We start from the raw sequence: 25,311 nt of genomic DNA on the forward strand, positions 1-25,311 counted from the left end.
TTTTTGTTTTGTAGCTTATCTAATTACCTGTCTTTGCATTACTCCCAGTGTCTGACTGAGGACTGTTAACACCTGGTTAAAAAGACACACTGAATGAAGACAACAAATCTGGGTTTACAGATCTCTCACTTTACTTTGCCTGACCTTTATTTTTTTTCTCCACATTAGAAGTACAGACAACACACAAGTATATTAGACCGCTGACACTTTCATTTAATGAGAATCGGAAAGAAATTTGCTGTTGATTCTGTATATGGACACATTTAAGGATCTGCCTGTTACTTATATGTATACATTTACAGACATTAAATGTGGCATGAGCAAATGTCCTAAATCACTTTTAGAAATGTGTTTAAAGATTGCTTACTTTTAACTTCAATTTAAAAACGGCATATCACCAACTCCAAATGTATGACGCAAATGGAATTGGCTACTCATAAATGACATGCTGTATGTTTAAAGTCAGAGTTAATGATTCCCAGAAGATTATCTCCAAATACATCAGCTGATTTTCCAACTGGACATAATTTGTTGTGTAGAGTTCTCAACATGCAAAGCAGTGAATACATAAAAATAGGAGCAGAGTGCAGAAAACAAGTTTACAGACCCAGCTTGTAACAAACAGTTGGATACAGAGGTCAGTTTATCAGTATATATGCTGATTGGACATACTATTTGTTAATCAGTATATGTATCTAAAAGCCTGTTGCACAAGTAATACACTGCAAAACAGCAGTTCCCAGACTAGTATAGATAAAACTGATAAATGAAAGAAATGCAGAAAAAATGATTTTTCCAAATGATTCTTCAGACTTTGCGTTTTCTTTTTCTTTTATTTGACTTTTGAGTTCAGTTTGAGTTTGAATGATTTTAATAAAGAATCCTTAATAAGTAACAGTCAATAAGATGGAAAGGAAACCTGTAACTTTTAAAAATGATGAAGCTGTCACTGTTCATCGTGACTGGAAAACGTCAGGGGGCAGCAGTGCGCCCTCATCCCTCGGTTTTGGAGAATCCAAAGCCCCCCAGAGCCCACGGGTGAAATGTGATGCTTTCTAAACCCTTCTCGTTTCTCCGTGACCACGTTACCAGCGTCCCTGGACCACAGTAAGAAAAAAAAACTCATTCCGGCTGCTCCTTTCACGCTAAAACCTCGACTTTTCTTCTAACGTCAGAACGGTGATTAAACCAAACAGCGATGCTCTTATTTTAAGTAGAACTTCCCTTACTTCCAGGAAATCTCTCGCTAACTTGACAGCTGACTGCATTTATCTCAGCGACAGCCAGCCTGCGAGCGAGAACCTCCTCAGATTGACACAGAATGGAGAGAAGCTGACGCACCGTTATTTACCGGAACGTTAACTTTTCCGTTGCGACTCTTTCCTCATGCCATCACAGTCTACATGCTCTGCAAGACCCGGAAACTACTTGAAAGATAGCTTATAACAGTTTGCCCACTGAAGAGCTCACTACTCCTTATTGGCTTTTTCTTTCCCTCACTTTTATTGTTATTTTTATTTTTGGGGAAACTACTGCGTTATTACGCACGATGCGCAAAGGGATGGCTCCTCCGCGGAGATACAGGACGGGAGTACGAAATGTTTTTTATGTTTATCTCTCCATTTCAATGGCTTATTCTTACAACATAGACTTAGAACATCCTTTGGTGTTCCGCGGACCAAATTCTAGTTTTTTCGGCTATTCTGTGCTGGAGCATTATCACGACAACACACGCTGGTGAGTCCCATTTTGCATTTTCCGACAACGACGCAATGGATTTGTGTTTTTGTCGTCAAAGTTTAAATGTCTCTTGAGCCCAACTTGCATCCACACCCAGATACCTAAAAGTACTTGTAACAGCCCGCACTATTTGCATTCCAAATTCACTGCATGCAATAGGATTTCCCATTTTTAGGTGTCAGAAATGTATTAAAGAGATGTATGTTGAAGTGTTTTTGGGGTTTAAAAAAAGCATAACTCTGTCCTTCCTCTCATTTCTTGTCGTGGATGCAGGGTAATAGTCGGGGCACCAAAGGCAAACTCTTCCTACAGTAGCTCTGTGCAATCTCCCGGAGCTCTATATAAGTGTCGAGTTCACAGCAACCCTGATCGCCGCTGCACAGAGATGGATCTGGGAAGAGGTCAGTCACACAAACCCACAGCATCCATACAAACACCACACATTAATGCTGAAGCAGGCAATGCATTAGGTCATACACACGTACAGGTTATAACAGAATCGTTTATTTTATTTTATTTTTTTTAAACCCACTACCTGGTGCTGTCCTCCTGCTACTTCTTCATCATTTATTGCATAAACTCCCCCAAGTCTCTGTTTTGTTTAACCAGAATAACGAAATCGTATATTGCTGCTAACACTGTGCGCTGTTGTGCTTTTAGCCCATAACTTACTATATCGAGACATGAAAAAAAAAAAGACAAGTGGGTTCTGTGTGCAGAGGTGTATAAATATTTTGATAAATATGATTTATGCCTTTGCTAATATTTTCCAAGCAAGTGAGCCAAAAGCTGGGGCTTCGACCCCCACCCCCCATCCCCCCTCCTGCTCTGTTCTTGCGGTTAAGAAAGACGGGGTGCATGCATGGCTTCAGTATGAACCCCATTCTTGGTCACTGTGTAACCAAAAGATATCTACATATGACTGAAACACAGTGACACAGAGAAACTCTTCTGTGTTCCCAATTTACTGGATTCATTGTTGAAATGAAGAATGATGCTTACAACTGATATGCAACATAGATATTTATCTTTTTGTAACTTTATTCTCCTGCTGATCTTAATTTGCTTACCCTGGATCCATGATCCTTACGATGTGCTTGTTCAGGATTTCAAACCTCTAATACCAATAAAGCATTCAGATTACTGTTTTTTTATTTATTTATTTTTATCATAAACTCATTTGCTTTTATATTAAGCCGCATGTCCTCTTGATTTTTCCATTCAAAGTTTGATTTCCTATTTCTGTGCTGATGGTTCCTGAACCTGCTAACTTCTAACTGCTGACTGACCAAATTGTCAATGAATTTTATAAACATGTTATAATTAATAAATGAAAGCCAGCAGTACTAATTGTGATCAGTCTTTAACTTTAAAGTAAAACACCAGCTCTCCTCAATAAACTTGAGGTAAAAGGCTTTCTCAAGTTATTTTACCGACACTGGCTGCTTTTTAACTCATTTTCATTCAGTTCTTGCACCTGACTGTGTTTTTGTTTTTTTTACTTGTTGAACCACTTTACACTGAGCTATGAATCACTCAAGCATAAAAAGGCACCTAACTCAGGAGATGAATCAGTGCTGTGTCTGCACATCGCATGCAGCTTATCAAAGAATCCATTTTAAAGTGTATCTTTTGATAACTTGTTTCATTGTTTCAATAAATGTTGAACCTATTTCTCATTTTCCTCATAAAAATGTAAAAAAAAAAAAAAAAAAAAAGGATGACTTGAGACTTTTGCGTTTTTGAGTAGTGAGGGTCGTTCCGAACATCTTAGAGGACTCGCCAAAGCTCTTCTGTGGATTTAGGCTTTCTCGTCATGACAGCCTAAATCCATGTAATCCCAAGCTGACTTGGGATGTTGAGATCAGAGGCGTGTGGAGGCCATACCATGTGCTGGTAGATGTTGCTGGTGAAGACAGATATTTGTGACTCTGAGTGCACGCCTGCGATTGCCATGCTGTAGAATGAATTTGGGACCAATCTGACGCCTCACCAGTGATAGCCAAGGATAAGACTCTAAATAGGGCCTGAAACCTTTGCACATGACTGGTTCTTGGTTAGAAAGCTCGTTCAGAGATCTGGAGCTGCGGCAGTCAATGGATCAGATAGTCACTTCAAAGGAAATTGAACTGCAACAGTTTATAAATTAATCATTTGATTGTTCAAGCACTGAAAATTTGAGGATTTGTTTACCGTCTGTGTTTCCACATCATAATGACCTTGAGTATTGTAACATTAGCGGTCGATTAAGAAAATAATGAAAATAGTCAATGGTATTGAGTGTACCATCTGTAGAGGAATCATTGTTAAATATGCTAGACTTAGACTTTTTTTCCATCTCCAGTTTTTGAAACGGTCAGCTGTGTGATAATCACTTGCAGAATCTGCAGAAAGTGAAGAGTAAATACCGGATCTCTAAAAGCTGACACTTGACAAGTCGCCCACTCCAAAAGGTCCTCCCTCCTGTGACTCAATGTCTGCAAACTGCTCTCATTGTCTTTCAGGAAACAGGCAGAGAGAGTCGTGTGGGAAGACTTGCCAAGGAGACAGAGATGATGAGTGGATGGGGGTCAGCCTGGCCCGCCAGGACAGCGCCAATGGCAAAATCCTGGTGAGCAGAGGGACAGAACACAACAGTCGTTTCTGCAAAATGTTTAATTCAAGCCATGTTGTAAAAACAGCCCCGATTATGCCAGCATCATTGTAACAAATGTCTCAGCATTAACCACACTGTTACACCACAGCTGCTCTCACCACTGCGGCCTTTCTTGAGAGAAGACAACTCCTTCTTTCTGTGTGCTTGTTACATTCTTACTAACTTTGAGTGCCATAAATTAAAAAAAATTAAAAAACGGAAGAATTTAAATAATGAATCGGAATGATTTTCTATTCAAAAGTGGAGTAACATCAGCTGGAATCGACTGTGTGGTTACATAATTCTGTGAAACATTCACCTCGTGTGTGGAGCTGGAAGAGTCACTGGAACAGGTTTTTTTGTTCTGTTAGATAAAACAAAAGAAAGCAGAACCTGGTTTAGAGGATTCAAATGGTGCTAATCCCAGGGGTGCTTTGCTAAGTGTTTGCACAGAGATCATAGGGCAGCTGGCAAAGTTTGTTTAGGCTTCAGCCCCTCTGCAGCGGTCCCATCCAAGAGCGGCTTTTCATTAAATATTAACCCCCCGCCTCCTGCGGTGGGCAGCGCGGAAACTAGTGGCAATGCAGGAGAGTTTGAAGCTGTCAGGTGGGTGGGCAGCTCTCTCATGTTTGAATACCTGTTGCTTAAAGACATCCCGATGACTTTTCATCCATCCAAACCTCTCTGGTCCATTTCTTTAATACCTCTCTGGAATGTACTGGCACAATTTTCAAACCAATACCTTTGGCTTTACCCATCAGTGAAGACTTCTTGGAGCTGTCAGTGTTGGGAATTTGAGCTTAGCGTTGTATAACAACACACCGAGTAGCTGCACACTCTCTGGCCATTAGGTCAAGGCTTATGATAAAATAAAGGTGGTGGCTTTCCAGAGCCACGTGTTGCTGGGCCTCTTTTTTTTTCCTTTTTTCTTCTTTTTAAAAATGTCATCTGAATGAACTCATGAAGGGAAACGGCTGTTTGGCAGATGTGTACAGTGGTGATTTCATCTGCGCTTTCAGTGGAGGCCTTTTTGTTTGTGACCAGCGAGGTCTTTTAAAACTGAACAGGAACATGACAACAGCACAGATTCCATACTCCAACCATGAAATTCTCAGTTGCTGCGGAGCGTGTCAGCTGCCTTTTTGCTATGTTTATATCAGCTGATGGATCTTAAAAAAGAAAAAAAGAATCTGCTTCTACTCAAGAGGGAGAGTTTATACTGATATTGTTACTTCTGTTGGCCAAGTTTTCCTTCGAAACACAAGGGTTTTTCAACGTAGCATCTTGCTTCCAGACAGTCATCTGATGCGTTTTGTATGCCCACAATCTGCCAAGCTCTTGTTTTCACTGAGACTGGCTATGTGTGTGTGTTTTTGGAGTTAGGGAGGGTGGGTTCTTTTGGGGAGGGAAATGAAGTGGACTCTGTGTGCACAGAGGCATCCAAAGCTGTCCCCAGAGCCACAGGGGCTCCACCACCATTCCCCCCAGGGTCCTAAATTATTACCACATTTACACATTTATGTGGCCTCTTTTGTGCAAAATTTGTAAAATCTGCTCTGTATTCCTTTTGCTTACTAAACACTTGGCTGTTATATTTTTGAAAAACACAGTGGAAAGTATTGTTTGGAGAATTACCCCCTGTACCGTTCATGCACTCCACGTTTCCACTGCAGTTTAATGCAGGAGAAGTTTGCTTCTTTGTCTTTTGATCCGCTTTATTTTTTCGCTGTGTGTGCTTTTCTGAACTTTTGGCCTCTCTGTCTCTCTCACTCGCAAAAACCCGGAGGAGCCGTCCTGAAATTAAAACTTTTAAAACGCACGGTCATTGATGTGAACATTTTCTCACTTGAGCGTTCAAATGCTGCATGGGAAAGACAGATCTCGAGATATTCACACCACAGACCATGGCTGTTATGGTCAGGGTTATGGATGGGCTTTAATTCCCCCTCTCATTGACGATCATTTGACAGCCACAGAGACGCGCTGACTCCAGGCCGGCGAGAAAAAAGGGGCTTCAGTCGTCACTGCTGATCAACGCCTGCCTGGAGTTTGAGCTGTTTGTGTTTACGGAAATGCGTGTTCACTCATGCTTTTCTCTCACAGGCTTGTGCTCACCGCTGGAAAAACGTCTTCTACGAGTCAGAGCATATCCTTCCGCATGGATACTGCTCCATCATTCCCCCAACGCTCCAGCGTGGGACAAAAGCACTTATCCCCTGTTATGAAGGTACAGTACAAGCAAAATCACAGCACTCATGTTGTTGGGGCTTTTCTTTATTTTAAATTATTCTGAATTGGGGCGAGAGAGCTTGTCACTGAATTCCAGAAGCTTAATCAACTAAATCTATCTGAAATCAAAGCACTGACTTTGGTTATGACCTTAGCGTGTTCCATCATTTTTTTGTGTCTGGAAAGTACCAGAAAAACAACCCTGAAAGCCACTCAGAAAGTCCAGACCTTTGCCAATCTGCTGCCAAAACTGCATAAGTGTCTTGATATTTTTGCAACACAGTCTGGATCTGCACCAGCAATCAACCCGTTTCTCCTCAGCTTCATTCCAAGTTTCGTGAAAATCAGATTGGTAGCTTTTCATAACCCTGCTGAAAAAATGACTAACCAACCAATGGCGGAGGCACATGACCTTCTTGGTTGAGTTTATAAAATGTAGGTTTAATAATGAAATCCAAGTATGGTTTTAGACTGCTCTTTACTTTTACTCTTGGCTCTTTATGATGACAAAAAGAGGAGGGAGGAATCCTATATCAGGGGCTTGTGAGGGGCAGCCAATCAAAGGAAAGGTGGCTCACAGGGAAAGAGAAGGGAGCTTGTTTCAAAGAGAGGCTGCACCGAGGCTTACTATAAGTTAAATACGGAATATTCTGAGCTGTCAATCATGTAAAGGTACGCTTATACGCTTATAGTTAAAATGAAAATCAAGGTCTATATAAAAAACTGGTGAGGTCTGACCCATAGAGTGCCAGGGGACACTGAGACGGCAGAACTCAGTGGTGCCACAGCTAGTGAGATACTCTCTAGTTTTTATTTCAGATCCCCTTAATAATTTAACATCCCTTTAGATAATCCACACAGACTGTAGGACCCTGTAAGAGGCCCAGGCTCCCAGGTTTGGAATAACCGGTTTGTTTTGTTCGTCCTTTCCCTTTTACATATTTTCACGGCACATTATTTCTGTAGCCAGGAACGTCACTGTAAAAGCCCCACGTCTGCCTCTGATTTCTGATTGGTGTCCTGGCACCGGGGAACGGTAGTGGGCGAGCCCTAAAGTGTGATTTCTCTCCCTCAAGTTCAACTTTGGCAAGAGCCAGCTGCGGCTATGAAAGGACACCCAATTTGCGAAGCCAAATATACGAGCATTTGACCTGTGGAAGTGCAGAGTTTGTCTTCCGTTTTGCACCACTTAGCCAAAGAAAATTATTTTCACAAAGGTATAGTGCTGGCAAATTTATTGAAGCGGTCTTACGATGCAGATTTTGGCTTAACTTTGCCAAAATCAGGTGCTTTTAAGCAAAGATTTGCTCAAGTTAGAGAAATTCAATTTTGTTATGATTGCAGTAAATCAAATCCATTTGTCCTGCAGGTTGTTTCAGTTCGGGCGCCCGCTACAACACTAAAAATGAAGTTCCATTTGAAAAATAACGTGCTGTAAAGAATTTAATGGCCACTCTTGTAAATGTGTTCTTCACATGTTTTGTTATGTGACTCAGAGCTACTCATGAAAGCCTGGTTTACACCTTAATCATGCTCCCAGGTCAGGATTTCACTTCCTTTGGTGACTCATGTTGCCAGCAGTTGCGGGGAGAGAGGCCAGACACACTTTGCATGGGACCATATTTGCAGTGCATTTTGTGCCGATCCAAGCTCAATATTTTCGTAACCTGAGAGCGCATGTGAGAGGTCGTTTCATTGAATGTGGTGTTGCACCCCTTCTTTCAGTCTGCTTTCTGCCCCCAGACTCTTCTTGGATGGGACCGGGACTTTGACTAGCTCCATATGGAATGCAGGAAAAACTCCAGTAAACGCTGGCTCAGGCACACAGTGAAATAATTTGTGGTTTGTTTTCTCTTACAGACTATAAGCAGAAGTATGGGGAAGAGCATGGCTCGTGCCAAGCTGGGATAGCGGGAGTTTTTACGGAGGTCAGTAACAGTGCTTGTTCATCTTTGTGAAGTCCCCTGGTTTCTGTCAGGTTGACACAGAGATAGTGTTTCTTCTCACTGTTTGGTAAATTTCTATATTTCATCACATCGCCACATGTTTACAAGGCTCTTTGAAATAGTCTTGCTTGAAATTATGATCTTTTTCCCTTTGCTCGCCTCTTTGTCACTTTGATGCCTTGTTTTGTATTGACACGGGATGTCATCCATGATCGCGTATAACCTTCTCAGCAGTAGCATCACATCCTCCTTTATAGAAGACTTGGGTGTGGTCCAAATTCTATACTCAGATAAATATATTTGTATCAAAACCACCAGTGCTCTGCTGACAATTGTAAGCTAATGTTTTCAGAGATAGCAGATAGGAAGGGAAGGATGTGGCGGCCTCACGTGACCTCTGGTGTGGTTCCACGAGATAAAACGTTAAAGAAAATATGAGTTTCCTTTTCTCTGTGGCTTTGATGCTCTTGTCTTGCCTTGCTTTGTATTGACACGATATCATTCATGATCGTGTATTACCTTTGTGTATCTTACAAATACCTATTGTTCTCCCAAACATATCTTTTCTGTTCTAACTGAGCTCTCAAAGTGCTTAGTTTCATACATTTTTTGACCCCTTTCACCAGTCACACTCACATTCATACAAGTGCTCTTTTCTATACCTTTGTCACATTTGCACACACGCGCCAATTCAACAGAAACAACTTGGGGTTAAGTATTTTGCCCAAGGATACTTCAAGATGCAGACTGGTATAGCTGGGGAATCAATCCACCGGTCTTCCAACTGGTGGATGCTGCACTTTCACACAGCTGCCCCATTGAACTGAGTCAGTGAAGCGCCTGAGTGGAGTTGGTGAGAGGAAGTGCAACTAGATTAACTCTTACATGCATCTTAGCAGAACTGTAGTGTGACAGGGAAAAAGATGCATTTGAGGGATTCATTAAAAATTGAAAAATGTATTTTGTAACCAGTTTAGGACTCTCATTTTCAATGCATGTGCAGGATAAGTCTTTCCTGTGAGCCGTGTGTTCCTCAAAGGTTCTTTTCATGTCTCAGATTACAGTTAAGCTTAATTTGGAACATACAGTAATGTACAGTAGGCCGTAAATGACTTAAAATGTGTCCTCAGAGCACAGCTGTGGCCCTAGGCTAACAAACATTTTCACTGGCAAGAAATTCATTTCATATCATTTTTGCACTTCTCCTTTATTTTAGCTATGCTAAATATTATTTTAGCATCTGCGTAGCTTGTTACTATTATTAAACTCCAGTCGTTTTCAGGTTTACCAGTGTGAGGATTTTCCCATTTACTCCTGTTAGGAAAGGCAAAATAAATTACGTAGAGACATCACCATTGGATTATGGAAAAAATGTGATGGACATTTTCCACTATTTGCTGCCATCTAACAGGCTTAAATGAATAAATAAACATGAACTCTAAATTTGCGCACTAGCTTTTATATATACACACAAATGACTCAAACAGTCAAACCACATGCAGAACACATGGCTTTGTTTTTAAAAAAAGTTTGTTCTTTCATTTATACTGCACATTAGGGGTCCTGTAATATTTTAGATAACTATGAAAAGTTAAATGTTTATATTACTACATGATAAATATGTGAGTGTTGGCAATTTAAAACTTTAGAAAGACACAGAAGAAGGCCTAGAATGTACCTGTTATCGATTTTAAATTGAATTCATTTGCACACACACACACACACACACACACTCACACACACACAAATACACAATAACAAGCAATATCCGTATTGTCAGTTCTCAAAAGCATCGCATGCTTCAGATTCTTAGATGTGTGTTCCAGAGCCACGTTGCAGAGCCTCAGATTCACAGATAGTTTCGGGGATCTTTCCGTTGTTCAAGTAAACCCCAATGTAAAATCGCCATAGATAAACTTCAAAGACCCCTACAGGTGGCGAGCCTTCAGTGGAACTAAAGATTTTAGTCTATGTGACATGCTTTTGTCCAACTCATGGGCATGGAGAGGAGGATGCGATTAACTGCTTCTGTTTGCGCACTTTGTGTTTAAGAGTTATTGCAACAAGAGTGACTCCTTGGTTAAATCATTTGGATAAAAGGCAGCTATCTGCACCTCACGGGAGAGCTGGGTAAATATACCATGCTGAATGATACCATGTTAAATAATTTGGATAAAAAGCAGCTATCTGCTGCTCATAGGAGAGCTCTAAGTGACACCATGTTGGTTTCCACAGTGAACCTAGTGTTTCCAAACCAAAGAGACTTCATCATCAAACCCTTTTTTTTCACGAATGACCGACCTGAGTGTGGATCTGTTAAAGTGTTTGAACCCCCTACAAAGAATGTGAAGAATTTAAAGAAACGGTGTCCAACCGTTAAACCTTTATCCTTGTTTGAACCTTGGTCGGTACGCCTTGTGGTGCCCAGATGCTTGACACCACAGCACAGAGTGCATACCGCTGAGTAAGGTCCTGACTGTGTTTTTAATGTTGTTTGCACAAAAGGAGCGCGCTCGGTGCTAACTTTACATCCTCCTTTACAACCGACTCAGGCGTAGTCCAAACAGAGCATCTTTATTGCCGTTCCGTTGTTAGCTTAAATATCCGTGAACCGTTACAAGAAAAATCTTTGAGCAACTTCATTTCACAGCTTTTAGATTTCCTTCAGCTCCGAAGTCTCCATCGCAGCAAGGAAACCTGATACTGCTGCATGTGTGTTTAAGAACAGATAGTGAAAACCATTCTGTGGTTGTTGGTTAACCAGATGTTCACCCGACAGCGTTTTCCTTTTTTTTCCTCCCCCTCTCTGCAGCAGGCTATTGCAGTGCACACAGGGGGTGAATCCCTGCCACTTTTATCTGCATGAATATGCTGCTGTCTCATTTTCAGGAGCTGGTGGTAATGGGGGCACCGGGGTCATACTACTGGACTGGGACGGTCAAGGTGTACAACCTGACTTCGGACTCGTTCTATAGCCTGAACAAAGACAACATTGACTCCCACAGATACAGCTACCTTGGTGAGAGCCGGTTAATAAGAATATAATGTTGAATGACATACATCAGGACAGAGGCGGCTGCAACAAATTATTGTCTCTGTCTCCAGGCTATGCTGTGACTGCTGGACACTTCTCCTCTCCTAATGTAATAGACATCGCTGCAGGGGCTCCTCAGCACAGCGGCAGCGGAAAAGTAGTGCTTTCATCTTCATTTTCAGCCATTCGAAGTCCTTTTATGTCGGTTGCTGAAGTGATTCTGTTTTTTGTTTTTTCAGGTTTATATTTTTAAAATTGATGGTGCATCTTTGGTGAAGAGTTTTCAAGCCTCAGGGAAAATGGTATGAGCATGAATGTGTGGTCCCGGTGTGCCTGAGGAATCATTGACTCTTTCAGACACACTGCTCTAACTGTTTTGTTGCCAGAAATACACTGTTTGAAAAGAAAGGAGCACGCTTGCCACAAACTACAGCCGGGGGGGGGGGGGGGGGGGGGGGGGGGTGACTAATGTTTTTCATTCAGAGTAACTAAAAGAAATTCACGGTATCTTGAAGCTGTGTTGATATTCCTTTAATATTGGTCCATAAAAGCAGAAATAATCCAGTTTAGATGTGAGCTGTGTGTGAAATGAATGAACCGTTCGTGTTTCTGTGATCTGACCCATTGCTTTGTGGCTCACCTTGGTTCCAGATGGGCTCTTACTTTGGCTCCTCATTGTGTGCAGTTGATCTGAACCAGGACGGCCTGTCGGACCTGCTGGTGGGGGCACCAATGCACAGCCAGCTCAGGGATGAGGGCCAGGTGTCTGTGTACCTCAGCAGAGGCAACGTGAGTGGAAACTGGAGTCAGCAGGAACATGAGAGCATAGCTTGCAGACTTGTTTTATTATATTTCCATTATTATTTCCTGACTGTGGTTATCATATAACAGTGGAGTGGGGTGAGATTCAGCAGTGGCGTTATTTAACCGCTCCTGTTTGTACACTGTATGTGTAAGAGTTATTGCAACAAGAGCGAACAAAGGCTGCTATCTGCAGAGGTGGCCAAGGAATTTAATCAAATAAAAGCTGAAAATATGTAACTGCAGCTTTCTGTTTTTCCTCTGCTGGATCTGGATATAAATTATTCTCTTGCCTGATTTTCTTTTTAGGGGGTCATGGAAGAGGATGGCGTGTTGACTGGCGATAGCGCTTTCAATGCACACTTTGGAGAATGCATTGCCGCAATCGGAGACATAGATGATGACGGCTATCAAGGTCGGTACAAAGCAATGTTTTTAAAGCTTTCCGCTTTGCAAATTAAAGATTTAATTATATGAAGCTTTTAGGTGAGCTTCACCGGCATGTGAAGCTGTAAACGAAAGAGAAACTTCACATCTGGGGTTTGTTTTGTTTTGTTTTTATAAAAATCTTTCATGGTCTTTTTAATGCTTAAACAATAGCTCAGAGGCTCAACCAAAGAAGACATATCTGACCTCTCATCTGTCACTGCTGACAGATCAGAGCAAAGCTGTGGCCTTACAAAATTCTCCAGTGGACCATTAATCTGCAGTTTGAAGAATGACAAACACATAGTGGCAGCGGTGCAGTTACACTGACATTGCCCTGATGTCATGAAACAAAGTCTTTTCTTCTGTCATGTAAAGGATAATGAAGTCACACCGTTTATACTCTTCCCTTCAGCTCACAAGCGAGCGATGGTCGCCCAGTAGGTGCGACAAAACCCCTCATTTCCACACACTTTTTTTTAATTAATATGCTGTGGCAAGTAGACATTACTGCCCTCTCTCACCCTTTTGGGCACAGAGTCCCAAACCGAATCACCCACACGCACGCAGACACATGCATTTATTCTGTCTGCTCTTCCCTCGCTTGGCTCCGCTCTGAAGGGCTCCACTTGGCTTCTATCTCCAACTCCAAGCTGGAAGCTTCTGCCTGCCTGGTTTCATCTCCGTGTGAGATATGCCCGGAGGCTTGCAGCCTGGCACAGCATGTGTGAGTCTGCCGAGAAAGATGGCAGCTGGGAAGCATAACTCATCTTGTAACTCGTCACTCACTCGCCACAGACACACTCGCTGCCTGGCGGGGCGATTATTTACAACCTAACTGCTGCCATTTAATTAGCAAGAACTACTGTAGACTCACACTGACGACTTCAAGACTTGAATTCAATCTCTGTAATGCTTCCTTAAAAATTCTTTTACCATTTCTACATCGCTGTGCTGCACCACATGGCGTAGAGGTGTTTTGGTTTGTAAAACCAAGTTTATATCTGATTTTCTGCTGAAAAGGGCTAATGGGAGGGTGTTTCAGTGCTTGCCAGCACTTTATAGCCTTGTTTCCACTTTCTCAGAGGTCGCACAAGTTTTATGGCCACTAACAACACTTAATTGTCTATCATGAGTCTTACAGTTAAAGCTTGTTTCCCAGGCACTGGCTAGCAGAAAGTAAACAGATGATTAATGAAAGCTTTTGTGCACTCATTCAGTTATTTATGTCTTCATTCATTTATTTTCACAGAAACACTTCTTGTGTATTCTTTGTCTCCTCAGATGTAGCCATAGGAGCGCCCAAAGAGGATGAGTATGGAGGAGCGGTTTATATCTACCATGGGGACGCCACAGGAATAACCAAAAAATACTCAATGGTAAGGACTCGCAAATATAATTTGCTCTGATGTGAAGCAGCATCGTTGTGTGACCTGCTTTCTCCTCATCTCCAGATTAATTAGCTTCTTTACAGCCTGATCAATGCATGGTAATGAAAACACATACTGAATGTGTGCATGTGTGCAATATGTGTAGGTTACACAATACTTTTAGACCCAGAAATAAGACACAGTCATTTCCTCATGGGCTTGACGGTGGCGTGTTTACCCAACCCTCGTGAATCACAGCTATAGACTTGTTAGGAAAGGTTCATTTAAGTATAACAAAAACAAAAACAAAAACAAAAAACAGGAGAAGTGCTCATTTTTTCCTTGTTGGCTCACGTGTGTTATTTAAAGGCTGGTATCATGTGTTCCAGAAACTGTCTGGGCGCAGCGTAAACCCTGGTCTGCAGATGTTTGGCCAGTCCATCTCTGGCAATGTGGACATGGACGGTAATGGATACGCAGGTATGGTCATAACAGAGCTTCCCAGCAACACGAGAACATCAAAGCAAAATGAGAAACATAAAGTGAAAAATATTTTAAATATTTATCGTGGCTTTATCCTGTTATTGTCACGCAGTAACAGTTTCAGACTTGTGACTGAGGCATCTTGTTTACTGCATTCCACAGCTGACATGCAGACTGAGACAGCGTGACAATTAAAGAGCTCTGTGCATTGTTGTGGATTTGCAGGTGTCAAAAGTGCTGTCAGCATATGTTGCATTAATGCCATATCTTCTTTATGTATTATTGCCTTGCAGATGTTACTATCGGAGCTTTCATGGCGGATAGCGTGGTGCTCCTGAGGTGAGTAATGGGATAATTCTCTCTGACACGGCAATATTTGTGAGAAGCAGAGTGCCACTTTATCCTACTTCAGAGTCATTTTAATGGTCAGTCTATCCCACACTGTGTTCCTGTGCTGGAATCTGTGGTTGTAGGTCGCGGCCTGTGATTACAGTGGATGTCTCCATCTTCCTGCCTGTCTCTATCAACATAACTGTGCCACAGTGCCACGAGGGCCAACAGAACATGAACTGCTTCAACGTCACAGTCTGCATGCGTTTCAGAGGAAGACAGCTACCTGGACAAATAGGTAATGATGTGATGAAGCATGCGCAGCTGCCGCTCCTTTCCGTAAATGATTTAACCTGGACAGTAAGGTAAATAAGGAAAGAGATCCATCAAAGACATCCATGTGAAGGTTAATAGTCTCCTCACGTCTGTACACAAAGAATGAGAGGTGCTTAGCTTAGCCTAAAGAATGTGAGCACTACTGTAGTCAGTGTAAAAAACAAAAAAGTCTGCAAAGCCAAATGTCATAAAAATATAAAATTGTAGTTTTAAGGGAGTTATGTGCCAAAGTAATGACAGTATTTTGTTGTTGCTTAGTAACAACCGTTTCACACCCCTGCAGATATGTTCTTATCACTGCGAAAGTGAAATTCACATTCGTCAATGCAAATATGGAACGCTGATTAAAATGACGATGCTAATCACCACACAGCAAAAGATCGTTCTGTGTTTTGGTCACATCGATTTTGCCCCAACTTCACCTGTTTAGGAGGAAATTTCGAGTTATCGTCTCCAAACTTTGAGTTATTATCTCACATTTTAAAGTTTTGTATCTCAAAATTTTGATTTGCTCAGTTTAAGTCAGTAAGTCAAAACTTTTAGATACCTAACCTGAAATCTTAAGATAAATTGAAATGTTAACATAATAATTTGAAATGTTATGATTGTAACTCAAAACTTTCAGATACCTAACTAGAGATTTTGATATACGAACTCAATGTTTTGGGATAATAACCTGACATTTAGACTTTTGAAAGGCAAAGAAAAACGTTCAGCAGCAAAAACAAGCTTTCAAATTTTCCAGGAGAGCAAATCTGGAGAAAATTAACTTTGTTGGAGGCAAGTATTTACTTAGAAGCACAGACTTTGGCATGGTACAAGTATGTTTCTGAACATAACCCAGAACCTCTGCCAGCCTCATTCCCGGCTGGCTGACGTTCTGGGTTATCAATTGAATCCAATCGAATGCCGTTCGCGGCAGTAACACAGGCTTCAAGCAGAGGCTCCAGCTCTCCATTCCAGACCTAACCATAACCTTAACCCTATCACGTAATGTTTTCCAAAGCAATTCATGATCAGAGCGTAAAAGATATTTACATGTATAGATTCACTCCATCCAGCTCTCATGCCTCCGAACACGTAACATACCTACAATTTGTCACATGCTATTCATCCCACATGTTACGCGTTGGGATGAGAACGTGTTGGCCAGTAGCATCACATGACGCACAACAACATCAACTTTGTCAGTTGATCTCTGCAGAGATGGGATAACATCACACAAATTTCCAAACCACACCTACTCCTAAGACAGGAAGTGTTTACCACTTTATACCACACATTACATACCATCATGTAATGTGTTATCTGAGTTAGACCATCACATCCATTGGCCGAGGCTGAGTGTCGCTATGGCTTATGACTTACCCTTCAACATTTGCTAACTGGCTGTTGGGTGGGGTGAGTGTTGACGGCTGAGGTGCAGTCCTGTTCCAGTGTTTGGGTGTAGTCATTTACAGCCCCCCCCCCCCCCCCCCCCCCCTCAGGGGAACAGGAACCTTGTCGTTACATAATGAATATGTCCTGGCTCGCAGGAATAAAGCCTCTCTGTTTATTCGTCTGGCGAAACACCATGGAAAGTGCAGCACCGTGTGTTTGGTGACTCCTATAACGAAACTTTCATTCGCCTCCTCTGGAGTGAGGTCATGGCGTCCCCTCTGTTGGACGGTGGAAACAGTAGGCTTTGGTCCGACTTGGGTGTGCTTGCCACCCCGCCCACTCTTTTACCAGTATGACACCCTCTTCACGAAACTACTAGAGAATGAAGTTGATTCATTGAGAGGAAGGGATTTAAAAGGGCAAAGAAACAGAAACACTGGTGATGTCAGGTTACGATTTCACAACAGATTTGACGTTGTTCTGTGTCTCAAAGCCAGGTGTGGAATCAGCAGGAAAACTATCACTAGATTTTCTTTTATAATAAGATTAGTACTGTCCCACCAGCTGGAAAATTCAACATTTTTTCATTAATTCTTATGTCAGTTGACTGTCAACTCTTGAAATATCATCACAAAAGCCTGTTAACATGAGCCGACACTAATAAAAGACCTTCTGCCCGGCTCCAATTAATATCTTCCGGCTTGTGGATGAAAAATTGAACGTTCAAAATCTAAATCGTCACTGATGAGATTCCTGATTTCTTCAGTGGCAGTGCTTAGTCAGGCTCTATCACAGGAGCAAGCCATTTTTCCAAATCACATTAAATCTACTGAAACAACATTGAACAAAGTGCTGTTGTTAAGCTAAAGCACCATCATATAATTTGACCAAAAAATGTTCCCATCTTCCCTCTTACTTGTCTTAATTTCACTGCAATAAACATTTTTTTTTCTTTCTCATGTCTTAATGGCAGTTACCAGAAAACCAAACCCTGCATACTTCTGGTTTTTCTATTTATCGTCAGCTGATGCTCTGTTTACAGTGTTTTCTGCCTCATCTTAGAGTTCCTGTATAACTTGACGGCTGATGTGGAAAAGCGCCTGAAAGGCCAGCTTTCCAGGGTCTACTTTGCTCAGAGTGGATCTCAGATCAGCCAGATGAGCCACCAGCTCAGCCTGGACATCAACCGAGAGGAGTGCCAGCGCTACACCGCCTACGTTAAGGTAAATTTGGGTTGTATGTGTGGTCCTGCTGCTGGTTGTGTTTGGATTAGGCAGTCCACTTGCTCTTTGTGTCCTCGGCTGATCTCTGTTACGTTCCCATGACCCTGAGCACTCCCACCATGTAGTGTTGATTTGTGATATGAGTGATTTGCTTTTGTGGCCTATTTTTCCTCTGTCTTTATTTATTTATGTAGTTTTCGGTTAGGCCATCAATGTCCACACATTTCCAGCTAAAATGTTTGCACAGACCGAACAAAAAAAAAGAAAAAGAAATAATAAAGTGTCAAGATAAAGTAATAAAGTGAGGGTCATCACATGCCTCTTCTTAGTGAGAGAATTTACTGCTGTAGCTTAAGGCCACGGATCAACGGGCATCTGCGGGGAAGCTATTTGTGTCACCCTGCTGGGTTAGGTTAAAGGTAACAGTCAGTCGCTTGATGGTTCCTGAAACCATGCGGCTCAAGTGTGTGTCTGCAGAAACTGACAGAAACAGGAAACAAAGTCTCCTTTGTCATCGCATAGTCCCGTTATTGTGTTCCCGTGTGATTTAGTCTCACATCCACAAAGAGGGTCCTCATCCTGAGGGCACCATCCATGTTTCACCTCCGCTAATACGGAGGCCCACTGCAGGCCTGTAAATTTCACTGGCGCTCTTAATGGTGCTCTCCAGGCGTTTTCTCTGTGGGAGGCCGAGCTGCCAGCTGAGGGAGGTTGTCATTACCACGTTTTCCTCTCATTCTTGACTGTAATGAGCGTACAGCACACCGAAGAGTTGTAGCAGCAAGACTCTCGTCTTTTTTCCAAAGAAAGCTTTATCACAGTTATCAGGGTTTACTCAGTGAAGTGAGCCCAGTGTTTATCCAAGCTCTTCAGAAAGCCTGTATAGTTTAGCAAACAGGAGAATCTTAACATTTCAAACTAAAATTTCACTTGTCCTCAACCAAGGTTCATCACATATAACATTAACAGGAGTCATGAAATAGGGTTTCTGCCCAGACTGAGTCTGACATTTACCTTTTTGTGGGTGGGCGACTGCATCATCACTCAGTTCTAACCTAAGGCTGTCACTTATCTCTGCCATCTCTCTAGCTGTTACACAAACACACTTGTAGTGTAAGTGCCATCAATCAGGCCAGATGTTGCTTCAAGGACAGCGTCTATATTGCAGCTCTCAGCGAATTAAAGGCGCTGTATAAAAACTGCACTTTGATGTTGGTCTGATCACAGCATTAGCAGTCTTTCCGTTGACCAGACTAGCTGCTTCCACCTGTTTCCACCTGTTTAAATGTCTTCTGGCTCTAGCCTTGCACAAAGAGTGGTATTGTTCTGCCCTTCTAACTCCTGCCCAGAGGACAAATCATTTTCATGCTTTAATACCTTAATGTTTGGCAAATATTTAACTTTGTAGATGGAAAGTGTATTTTGGGGTAACATATGGTGCATTTGGATTGGCTTGACTGAGGTGTAAAAGGACTTCCACTCTTTGGTTTGTTTATTTATTTATAGATTTGATGAATATGGCCTCAGATTCCACCTGCCTGGTTGCAAAACACACAAGAGAAACCCCCGAAGTTATCCAAAGGTGAAAAGCCACACAGGACTATGAAGGTGTGGTGCGCAAATTGCAACCTAGCTAGACTGTTTACAGGCTAAATGACCTTAAATATGTATAAAAAGTAAAGGGGCCCAAAGATTAGAACTTAGCATGGTAACTATCTGTCATGAGTTTTTGTCATCATACATTATATGTTTGGGAGAAGAGCTAAAGAATCACCATAATCAGAGGTGATCTGGCTCCGCTCTCACAGAGGGTCTACTGTGCTTGACCAATCGCATCGTTTATCTTACTCATGTGTCTGCCCACATGAGCCAATCCTCCCATTCCCTAGAAGAGGTATGCTAATGGAAACCAGCTGGTTCCTTGACTGTATCCTCGGGGGTGGAGGGTTTGCGCGCCCCCACCCTTCTCTCAGCTTAAACGTACAGTAAAAACACAAGAGTGAGACTAGCGTCACAGCAGGGTGCTGGGCTGCTGTTGTGTCAACTGGAACTGCACGCTGGTGCTCCTGATGGAAAACCCTCAGGTTGGGGTTGGCTGCTCAAGCCCTGATGCATGAGAGCCGATGGAAGCAGGCCCAGAGTTATTCCGAGATACACTCACGTTTAGAGCTGCTGACCATGTGCTGAAGCCATTTATTGACTTTATACATCAAATTCTTTTAAATGAGCTCAGAAACTGAATAATACACTGTTAAAGTTGTCTTAGTTCCGCATAATGTGCATGAAGCACACACGTTCAGCTTTGACCATCTGAAGTCAAGTAAAGTTTAAAAAAAAGCTGGACATAGTGTGTTCAATAAATCATGACGTGCTGAGAACACAGGAGCATAACAAGAGTTCTTCAGAGGGTACAGAGTACAGAAGCAAATAGTTCAGTGTCTAACTTGTTCAAGCAAAATTCCTCTTACTTTCAATTTGATCATTTTAAACATGTTTTCATTGGCATCACTAACAACATACCAGCCCTCCAGATGGCCTTTGTTTGGTTATTTTTAGCTAAATAAACTCCATGCTGGCTTTTGCTGGAGTTGTACCTCACATTTAGGGAGGGAAATCAGCCATGATGACTGATGAGTGATTGAAAGTTCACATGAGGTGCTGTGCATGAGATGGAAATGATTCATTTAACAAGCAAACCACCAACTTTTAGTAGAAATTCTTCAGTTTGATGTTCAATTATGTTCACTTGGTAAATTACATTTGCTGCACAAAGTCTCAGCCTATTGTGACAGACAGTCCAAGTAGTAAAATAGCTTGAATGTTTGGAGTGCTATTCACAAATGGACACCTACACATTTAACCTGTAACAAGAATAAGTGCAAATGCTTGGGAAACAGGTACGTTTCTTCATTCAGATACATTAAAAAGCAAGACAAACACATCTGCTCCCTTCAAACCATGGGTTTTTCATTTTGGTGTCTTGCTTCTTTCTCAACCCAAAGGGACCAGTTTTGAATTGCTAGGGTAGCAGTGCTAGCTTGTAGCATCCACTAGCGGTACAGGAAAAACAGAACTAAACAGTGTAAAAACAGAGTTTGCACAATTCTAATGAGCTTGAAAGTCAATGTTTGGTATGACCACCTTTATTCTTTAACTCAGCCTGAACTTATGAAGACCAAAAACTAAAAAAGATTTGAAAAGTAGTCTTCAAGAAAAGTTCTTCGGGCTTCTTGAAGCCATTCAAAGCTCTTGTTTGGATGTTGGGTGTTTCTTTTGTTCTGTTCTCTCACATTGCTTCAATAATGTTGAGGTCCAGTCACTGGGGAGGTCAATCAATGGCTGACAATCCCCGACTGTGTGTTGTTCTATCGAAAGGTATACCTTTACTGCTTTTGGCATTGTGATGTGTTGCCACTGATTTCCAGTCCAGCTCTTTTGTAGTTTGGAATTGACATAGCCATTTTTCTCTGCTTCTTTTTCTGAAGAATGGCTTGTTGACAGTCAATTTTCCACTAAGACCATTTCTGATAAACCTTCAGGGAACAGTAGATCAATCAACTGAAGGATCAGATGACATCCTGTGTCAGGTCCTCTGTTAATGTTTTTAAACAACATGACTTTTGGATACTATTCATGTGCTGTAGTTAGTCTTTTGTTTTTGTTTTTTACACCATGCCAAGATATGCTAAGTTTTTGGCTAATAGCTCTTTGGGAATCACATTGTTGGTGGAATTATGCAATTTTATTCCTGTTATCTTTCATAGAATCAACTAAGGAGATGGAAGCAAGTTGTGTTTTTTCAACAGGCTGTTAGTAACAAAGTCCCTAAAGATACAATTTAAAATTGTTTGTTTGCTAAATTGTCTGTTTTGTATTCATCCCTTGATTTGGGTGCTTCTTTTATGCTTGAATGATTTACAAATCAGCGTTAAGTGGTTCAACAAACAAACAGAAAAGAAAAAATATTCTTCTCAAAATGGTCAGCTACAATGGATGACCAAAACGATTGTTGGGTTTCCAGCCACCCTGCAACCCTGATAAGGATGAAAAGAATGGATGGATGAATAGATGGAGGATTTTATCACCAACATCATTAAGATATGACATTTGTAAACCACAAATATCTGTACAAAATGTCAGGACATGCATATCTTTGTAAAACATGATGAGTTAATCAATTCCTATTATCATTTAAGAAAGTACTAAACTCTGAATGGAGGTCATCGGTGCCCATCAGTTGTGTTAAAGAGTGTTTGGCTATACACAAGTGGCTTTGATCCATTGGTAATTTTAATATATGAGTTTAATTATTCCATTGTTATATTTTGTGCAGTTCTTCACTGTTTACATCGTTGGCCGTATATCCATCATCATGCATGGTTTTACTCCAGCAGTCCCATTACTGTTGAGCACACGTGAGCCTTGAAATCATGCCAAAAGTCAGCTCCATTTGTGGTCATGAGTGGTTTTGTGTAGCACTGGAGATGCATCACAGGCTCCAAGGAGGAGTTAAAATAGGCAACTAAAGCCCTGCCTGTAACAGTTGTCTGTTTAATTTAGCTTGTAAAGTATCCTGCCTGGCCCCCTCTCCTCTGGCCTATATACAACGTGTCCTACATCTCATGTCCTGCAGTAACATTTGCTCGGCACCACTGCAATATTTAAACGTCGGCCAAACTACATTCTGGTGACTGCTTCTATTATTGGGGTATCTAAAGCACGGCCATCTCTCTGTCAAAGCTAAATGCTCCAACGCCCTTTCCGGTCGACTGAATGATAATCATTACTCTACGGTCGTGTTGTGCGCAGTGACTGTTTAAGGGCAAGTAGATGGACTGATGGTGGTCAGTGAAGTCACAGAATTGAATTAAAAGTCCATTTACCTGCTCGTTGGTGCTGTGTTATACGTCATTCATATCTCATTTGGCTAAATTCCAAACGCCTGTCATTTCAGCAAACAGCCTTTAGGACAACATCGAACGTGAACAGCAGCCAACAAGAATATCAGTGAGACTGTATGAAAAGTAGTGAAATGTATTAGAGGTTCATTAGTGATCCTGAGTGCAGACTTTGCCTTGATGTATTACTTGATGTGCATGTTTAGTTACTTGGTTTACTTTACTGTATCTGGTTCCAGACACACACTGAAGTGTGGTTTACTAGACATGTGTCTGCATCCTAGAAGACCTGGAAAGTAACAGTACTTGTATACTACACCTTTGGGTGAATGACATCTTACTTAATTCTATTTAACGATAGCAATAAAATCAATGTAAGTCAAAACAATTGTGAAGTCATCTGAAACTACTGTTTGACCCAAGTCTGCTCTTGACAGACAAACAGAGTAAGACAAACCAGGAGCTCCTGTGGCTGCATCTCAAAGAGTGTCCAGAAGGACAAAGTCAAAGTTTGGCACGTGGAAACTCAGAGCTGCAGCCACACTGCCTGCTTTGTTTGCCCCTTTAAAGTTCAACAGAAATGTGCAATTCCCTTGACACTGGTCTCCTCGTTTCATTTACCTCAGGCCAAGAGAGCTGATACAATGGAAGCATATATCAGGAAAGTAATCAAATCCAGCTGTTCTGCTACACTTGGCAGCAAGTCAAGCACCTATTTATTAAGTATATAATGGAAAAAAATCAAAAACCACTGAAGCTGTGTGCAGTAACAATAAATCAAGTAGAAATTGTCATAGGCAGCATCATATAAATGATTTCAGCTGAATGATAATAGCATTTACTGAATGCTATAGAAGAGCTGTTCAGGATAATTTTAGCTCAGGGAAATGTTTTCCTCAGGATTTCCCTACATGGCTGTGCCAGTATGAACATTACAGGTCTTCTGCAGGGCTGTTTTGTGAGAGCACAGCCGGCAGACGTTTGTTACCATAAAACAAGTCAGAGTTCTTGTTAATTTCCTTTCATATGTGTGTATGCGAGCTTCAAGCGAGGTATTATTTTTGGGATGGCTGCTTGTTACACTTACTCTGTGTTGTTGCCATAGTAAATCTATCGTTGTTACTCATATCAAGGCGACCAGAGGTTGGGCAGATTTGATGATTTGTTGATTTTGGCAGCTAAGCACGCCGGGCAAAATGCTTCTGCAGTCTTTTGGCCGGGTTACTGCCACATGATGCCACAGCAAGGCTACATAATGGGTGGCCAAGTCTGACCACAATGAAAGAGTTTCTCCTGCCATGTTTCCGACTTCACCGCAGAGGAAACATAGAGTATGTATTTCGTAAGAGCAGCCTGTGATGCTGTGCTACGTCTTAATGACGTTTTTTTTGTTGTTGTTTTTTTTAATAACCCAGCAGGTTTGCCATTATTATTTCTCCCTGCTGTTTGCTAATAGTGTCTGTTTACATCTGGTGGCGACAACATTAAATTCCCCTTCCTGTGTAAACAGACAAGATCTGCCACAAAGGAAATGGAACAAATATATACTCAAGACGGTTGTTTATATGCAGCGCAGACTGTAATGTACGTTCATCAGGTGGATTTGATAAACTTGTGTGTGTGTGCTGCGGTCTTATCGCGGCTTTGTCAGAAAACAATGGTTTCCAACAATAACAGTGAAGTAAAAATGCCCCAGATTTGAACACAGTGATGAAATCAGCTGCAGGAAACATCTGGAGATGTCCTCTATCACCAGGATGGGATAGACTCAAACGCACTCTCAAACACACTGCTGTTTTAAAAACAGCACATTTTAAGTTGCTCCACCCTGCTGGTATCTCATCCATCAGCGCAATGTTTTCTCCTGGGACTGAAACAGCCCTTTTCAATATACCCATTATTACAGTGTGGTGTCTTTTAGGCTGTCATAACATGATGCCCAAATTAGCAAAACGAATCCTCAGCCTTTTAGCAGTTGTGCTTTTTATTTAATTAAATGCGTAGGAATACAGATAACACGTTTCCTGTTTATCCGCAAAGGAGATTAATCAGGATCTCGAAGGACGTTAATCTCTCTTTACGTTACCTAAATTTTTTTTTCATGAATGACGGGACAGACATGACTGAGGGATAGGAAAGGGAGAAAGAAAGATGAAGGAAAAGAAAAGCAGAAGGGAAGAGAGACAGTGAGAAAGGGCACTTAAAAAGAGAAAGAAGAGAAAAAAATCTCCTGGATCACCTGTGGAGAGAAAAAAAAAAAGCAAAAAAAAAACAGAGCAACATACTAAACACAACACCATCACGTTAATCTAGCTAGGTGTAAACAGCAGTAAATACTAAATATTAAATGTTGTTGTGTAGCAAGCAGGACCGTCAGCGCACAATGTGCTTGGAAATAGCAGCCAATAAAGGTGTAGTTTATGTCTATGAACAGTGAACACCCATGTGAACACCTGTGTGGATCAGCGCGCTTGTATTCA

At 41.6% G+C, this 25,311-nt stretch overlaps 1 protein-coding gene across 1 annotated transcript in view; it reads left to right on the forward strand.

Moving 5' to 3' along the window:
* The first annotated feature begins 1,221 nt into the window (after positions 1–1,221).
* The window catches only part of itga9 (integrin, alpha 9), a 48,724-nt gene continuing 24,634 nt past the window's right edge, over positions 1,222–25,311 (forward strand). The window contains exons 1-15 of the mRNA XM_006800815.3: positions 1,222–1,737; positions 2,014–2,141; positions 4,245–4,351; positions 6,479–6,602; positions 8,465–8,532; positions 11,440–11,569; positions 11,656–11,741; positions 11,824–11,886; positions 12,236–12,373; positions 12,695–12,800; positions 14,096–14,190; positions 14,571–14,661; positions 14,958–15,003; positions 15,138–15,292; positions 17,773–17,933. Coding sequence (XP_006800878.2) covers positions 1,550–1,737; positions 2,014–2,141; positions 4,245–4,351; positions 6,479–6,602; positions 8,465–8,532; positions 11,440–11,569; positions 11,656–11,741; positions 11,824–11,886; positions 12,236–12,373; positions 12,695–12,800; positions 14,096–14,190; positions 14,571–14,661; positions 14,958–15,003; positions 15,138–15,292; positions 17,773–17,933 — 1,686 coding nt within the window. The 5' untranslated portion in view covers positions 1,222–1,549. The remainder of the gene's footprint in view (positions 1,738–2,013; positions 2,142–4,244; positions 4,352–6,478; positions 6,603–8,464; positions 8,533–11,439; positions 11,570–11,655; positions 11,742–11,823; positions 11,887–12,235; positions 12,374–12,694; positions 12,801–14,095; positions 14,191–14,570; positions 14,662–14,957; positions 15,004–15,137; positions 15,293–17,772; positions 17,934–25,311) is intronic.

Source organism: Neolamprologus brichardi, chromosome 13 (genome assembly GCF_056152115.1).
Source record: "Neolamprologus brichardi isolate AB-2024 chromosome 13, ASM5615211v1, whole genome shotgun sequence".
In the NCBI taxonomy this organism is placed as follows: Eukaryota; Metazoa; Chordata; class Actinopteri; order Cichliformes; family Cichlidae; genus Neolamprologus; species Neolamprologus brichardi.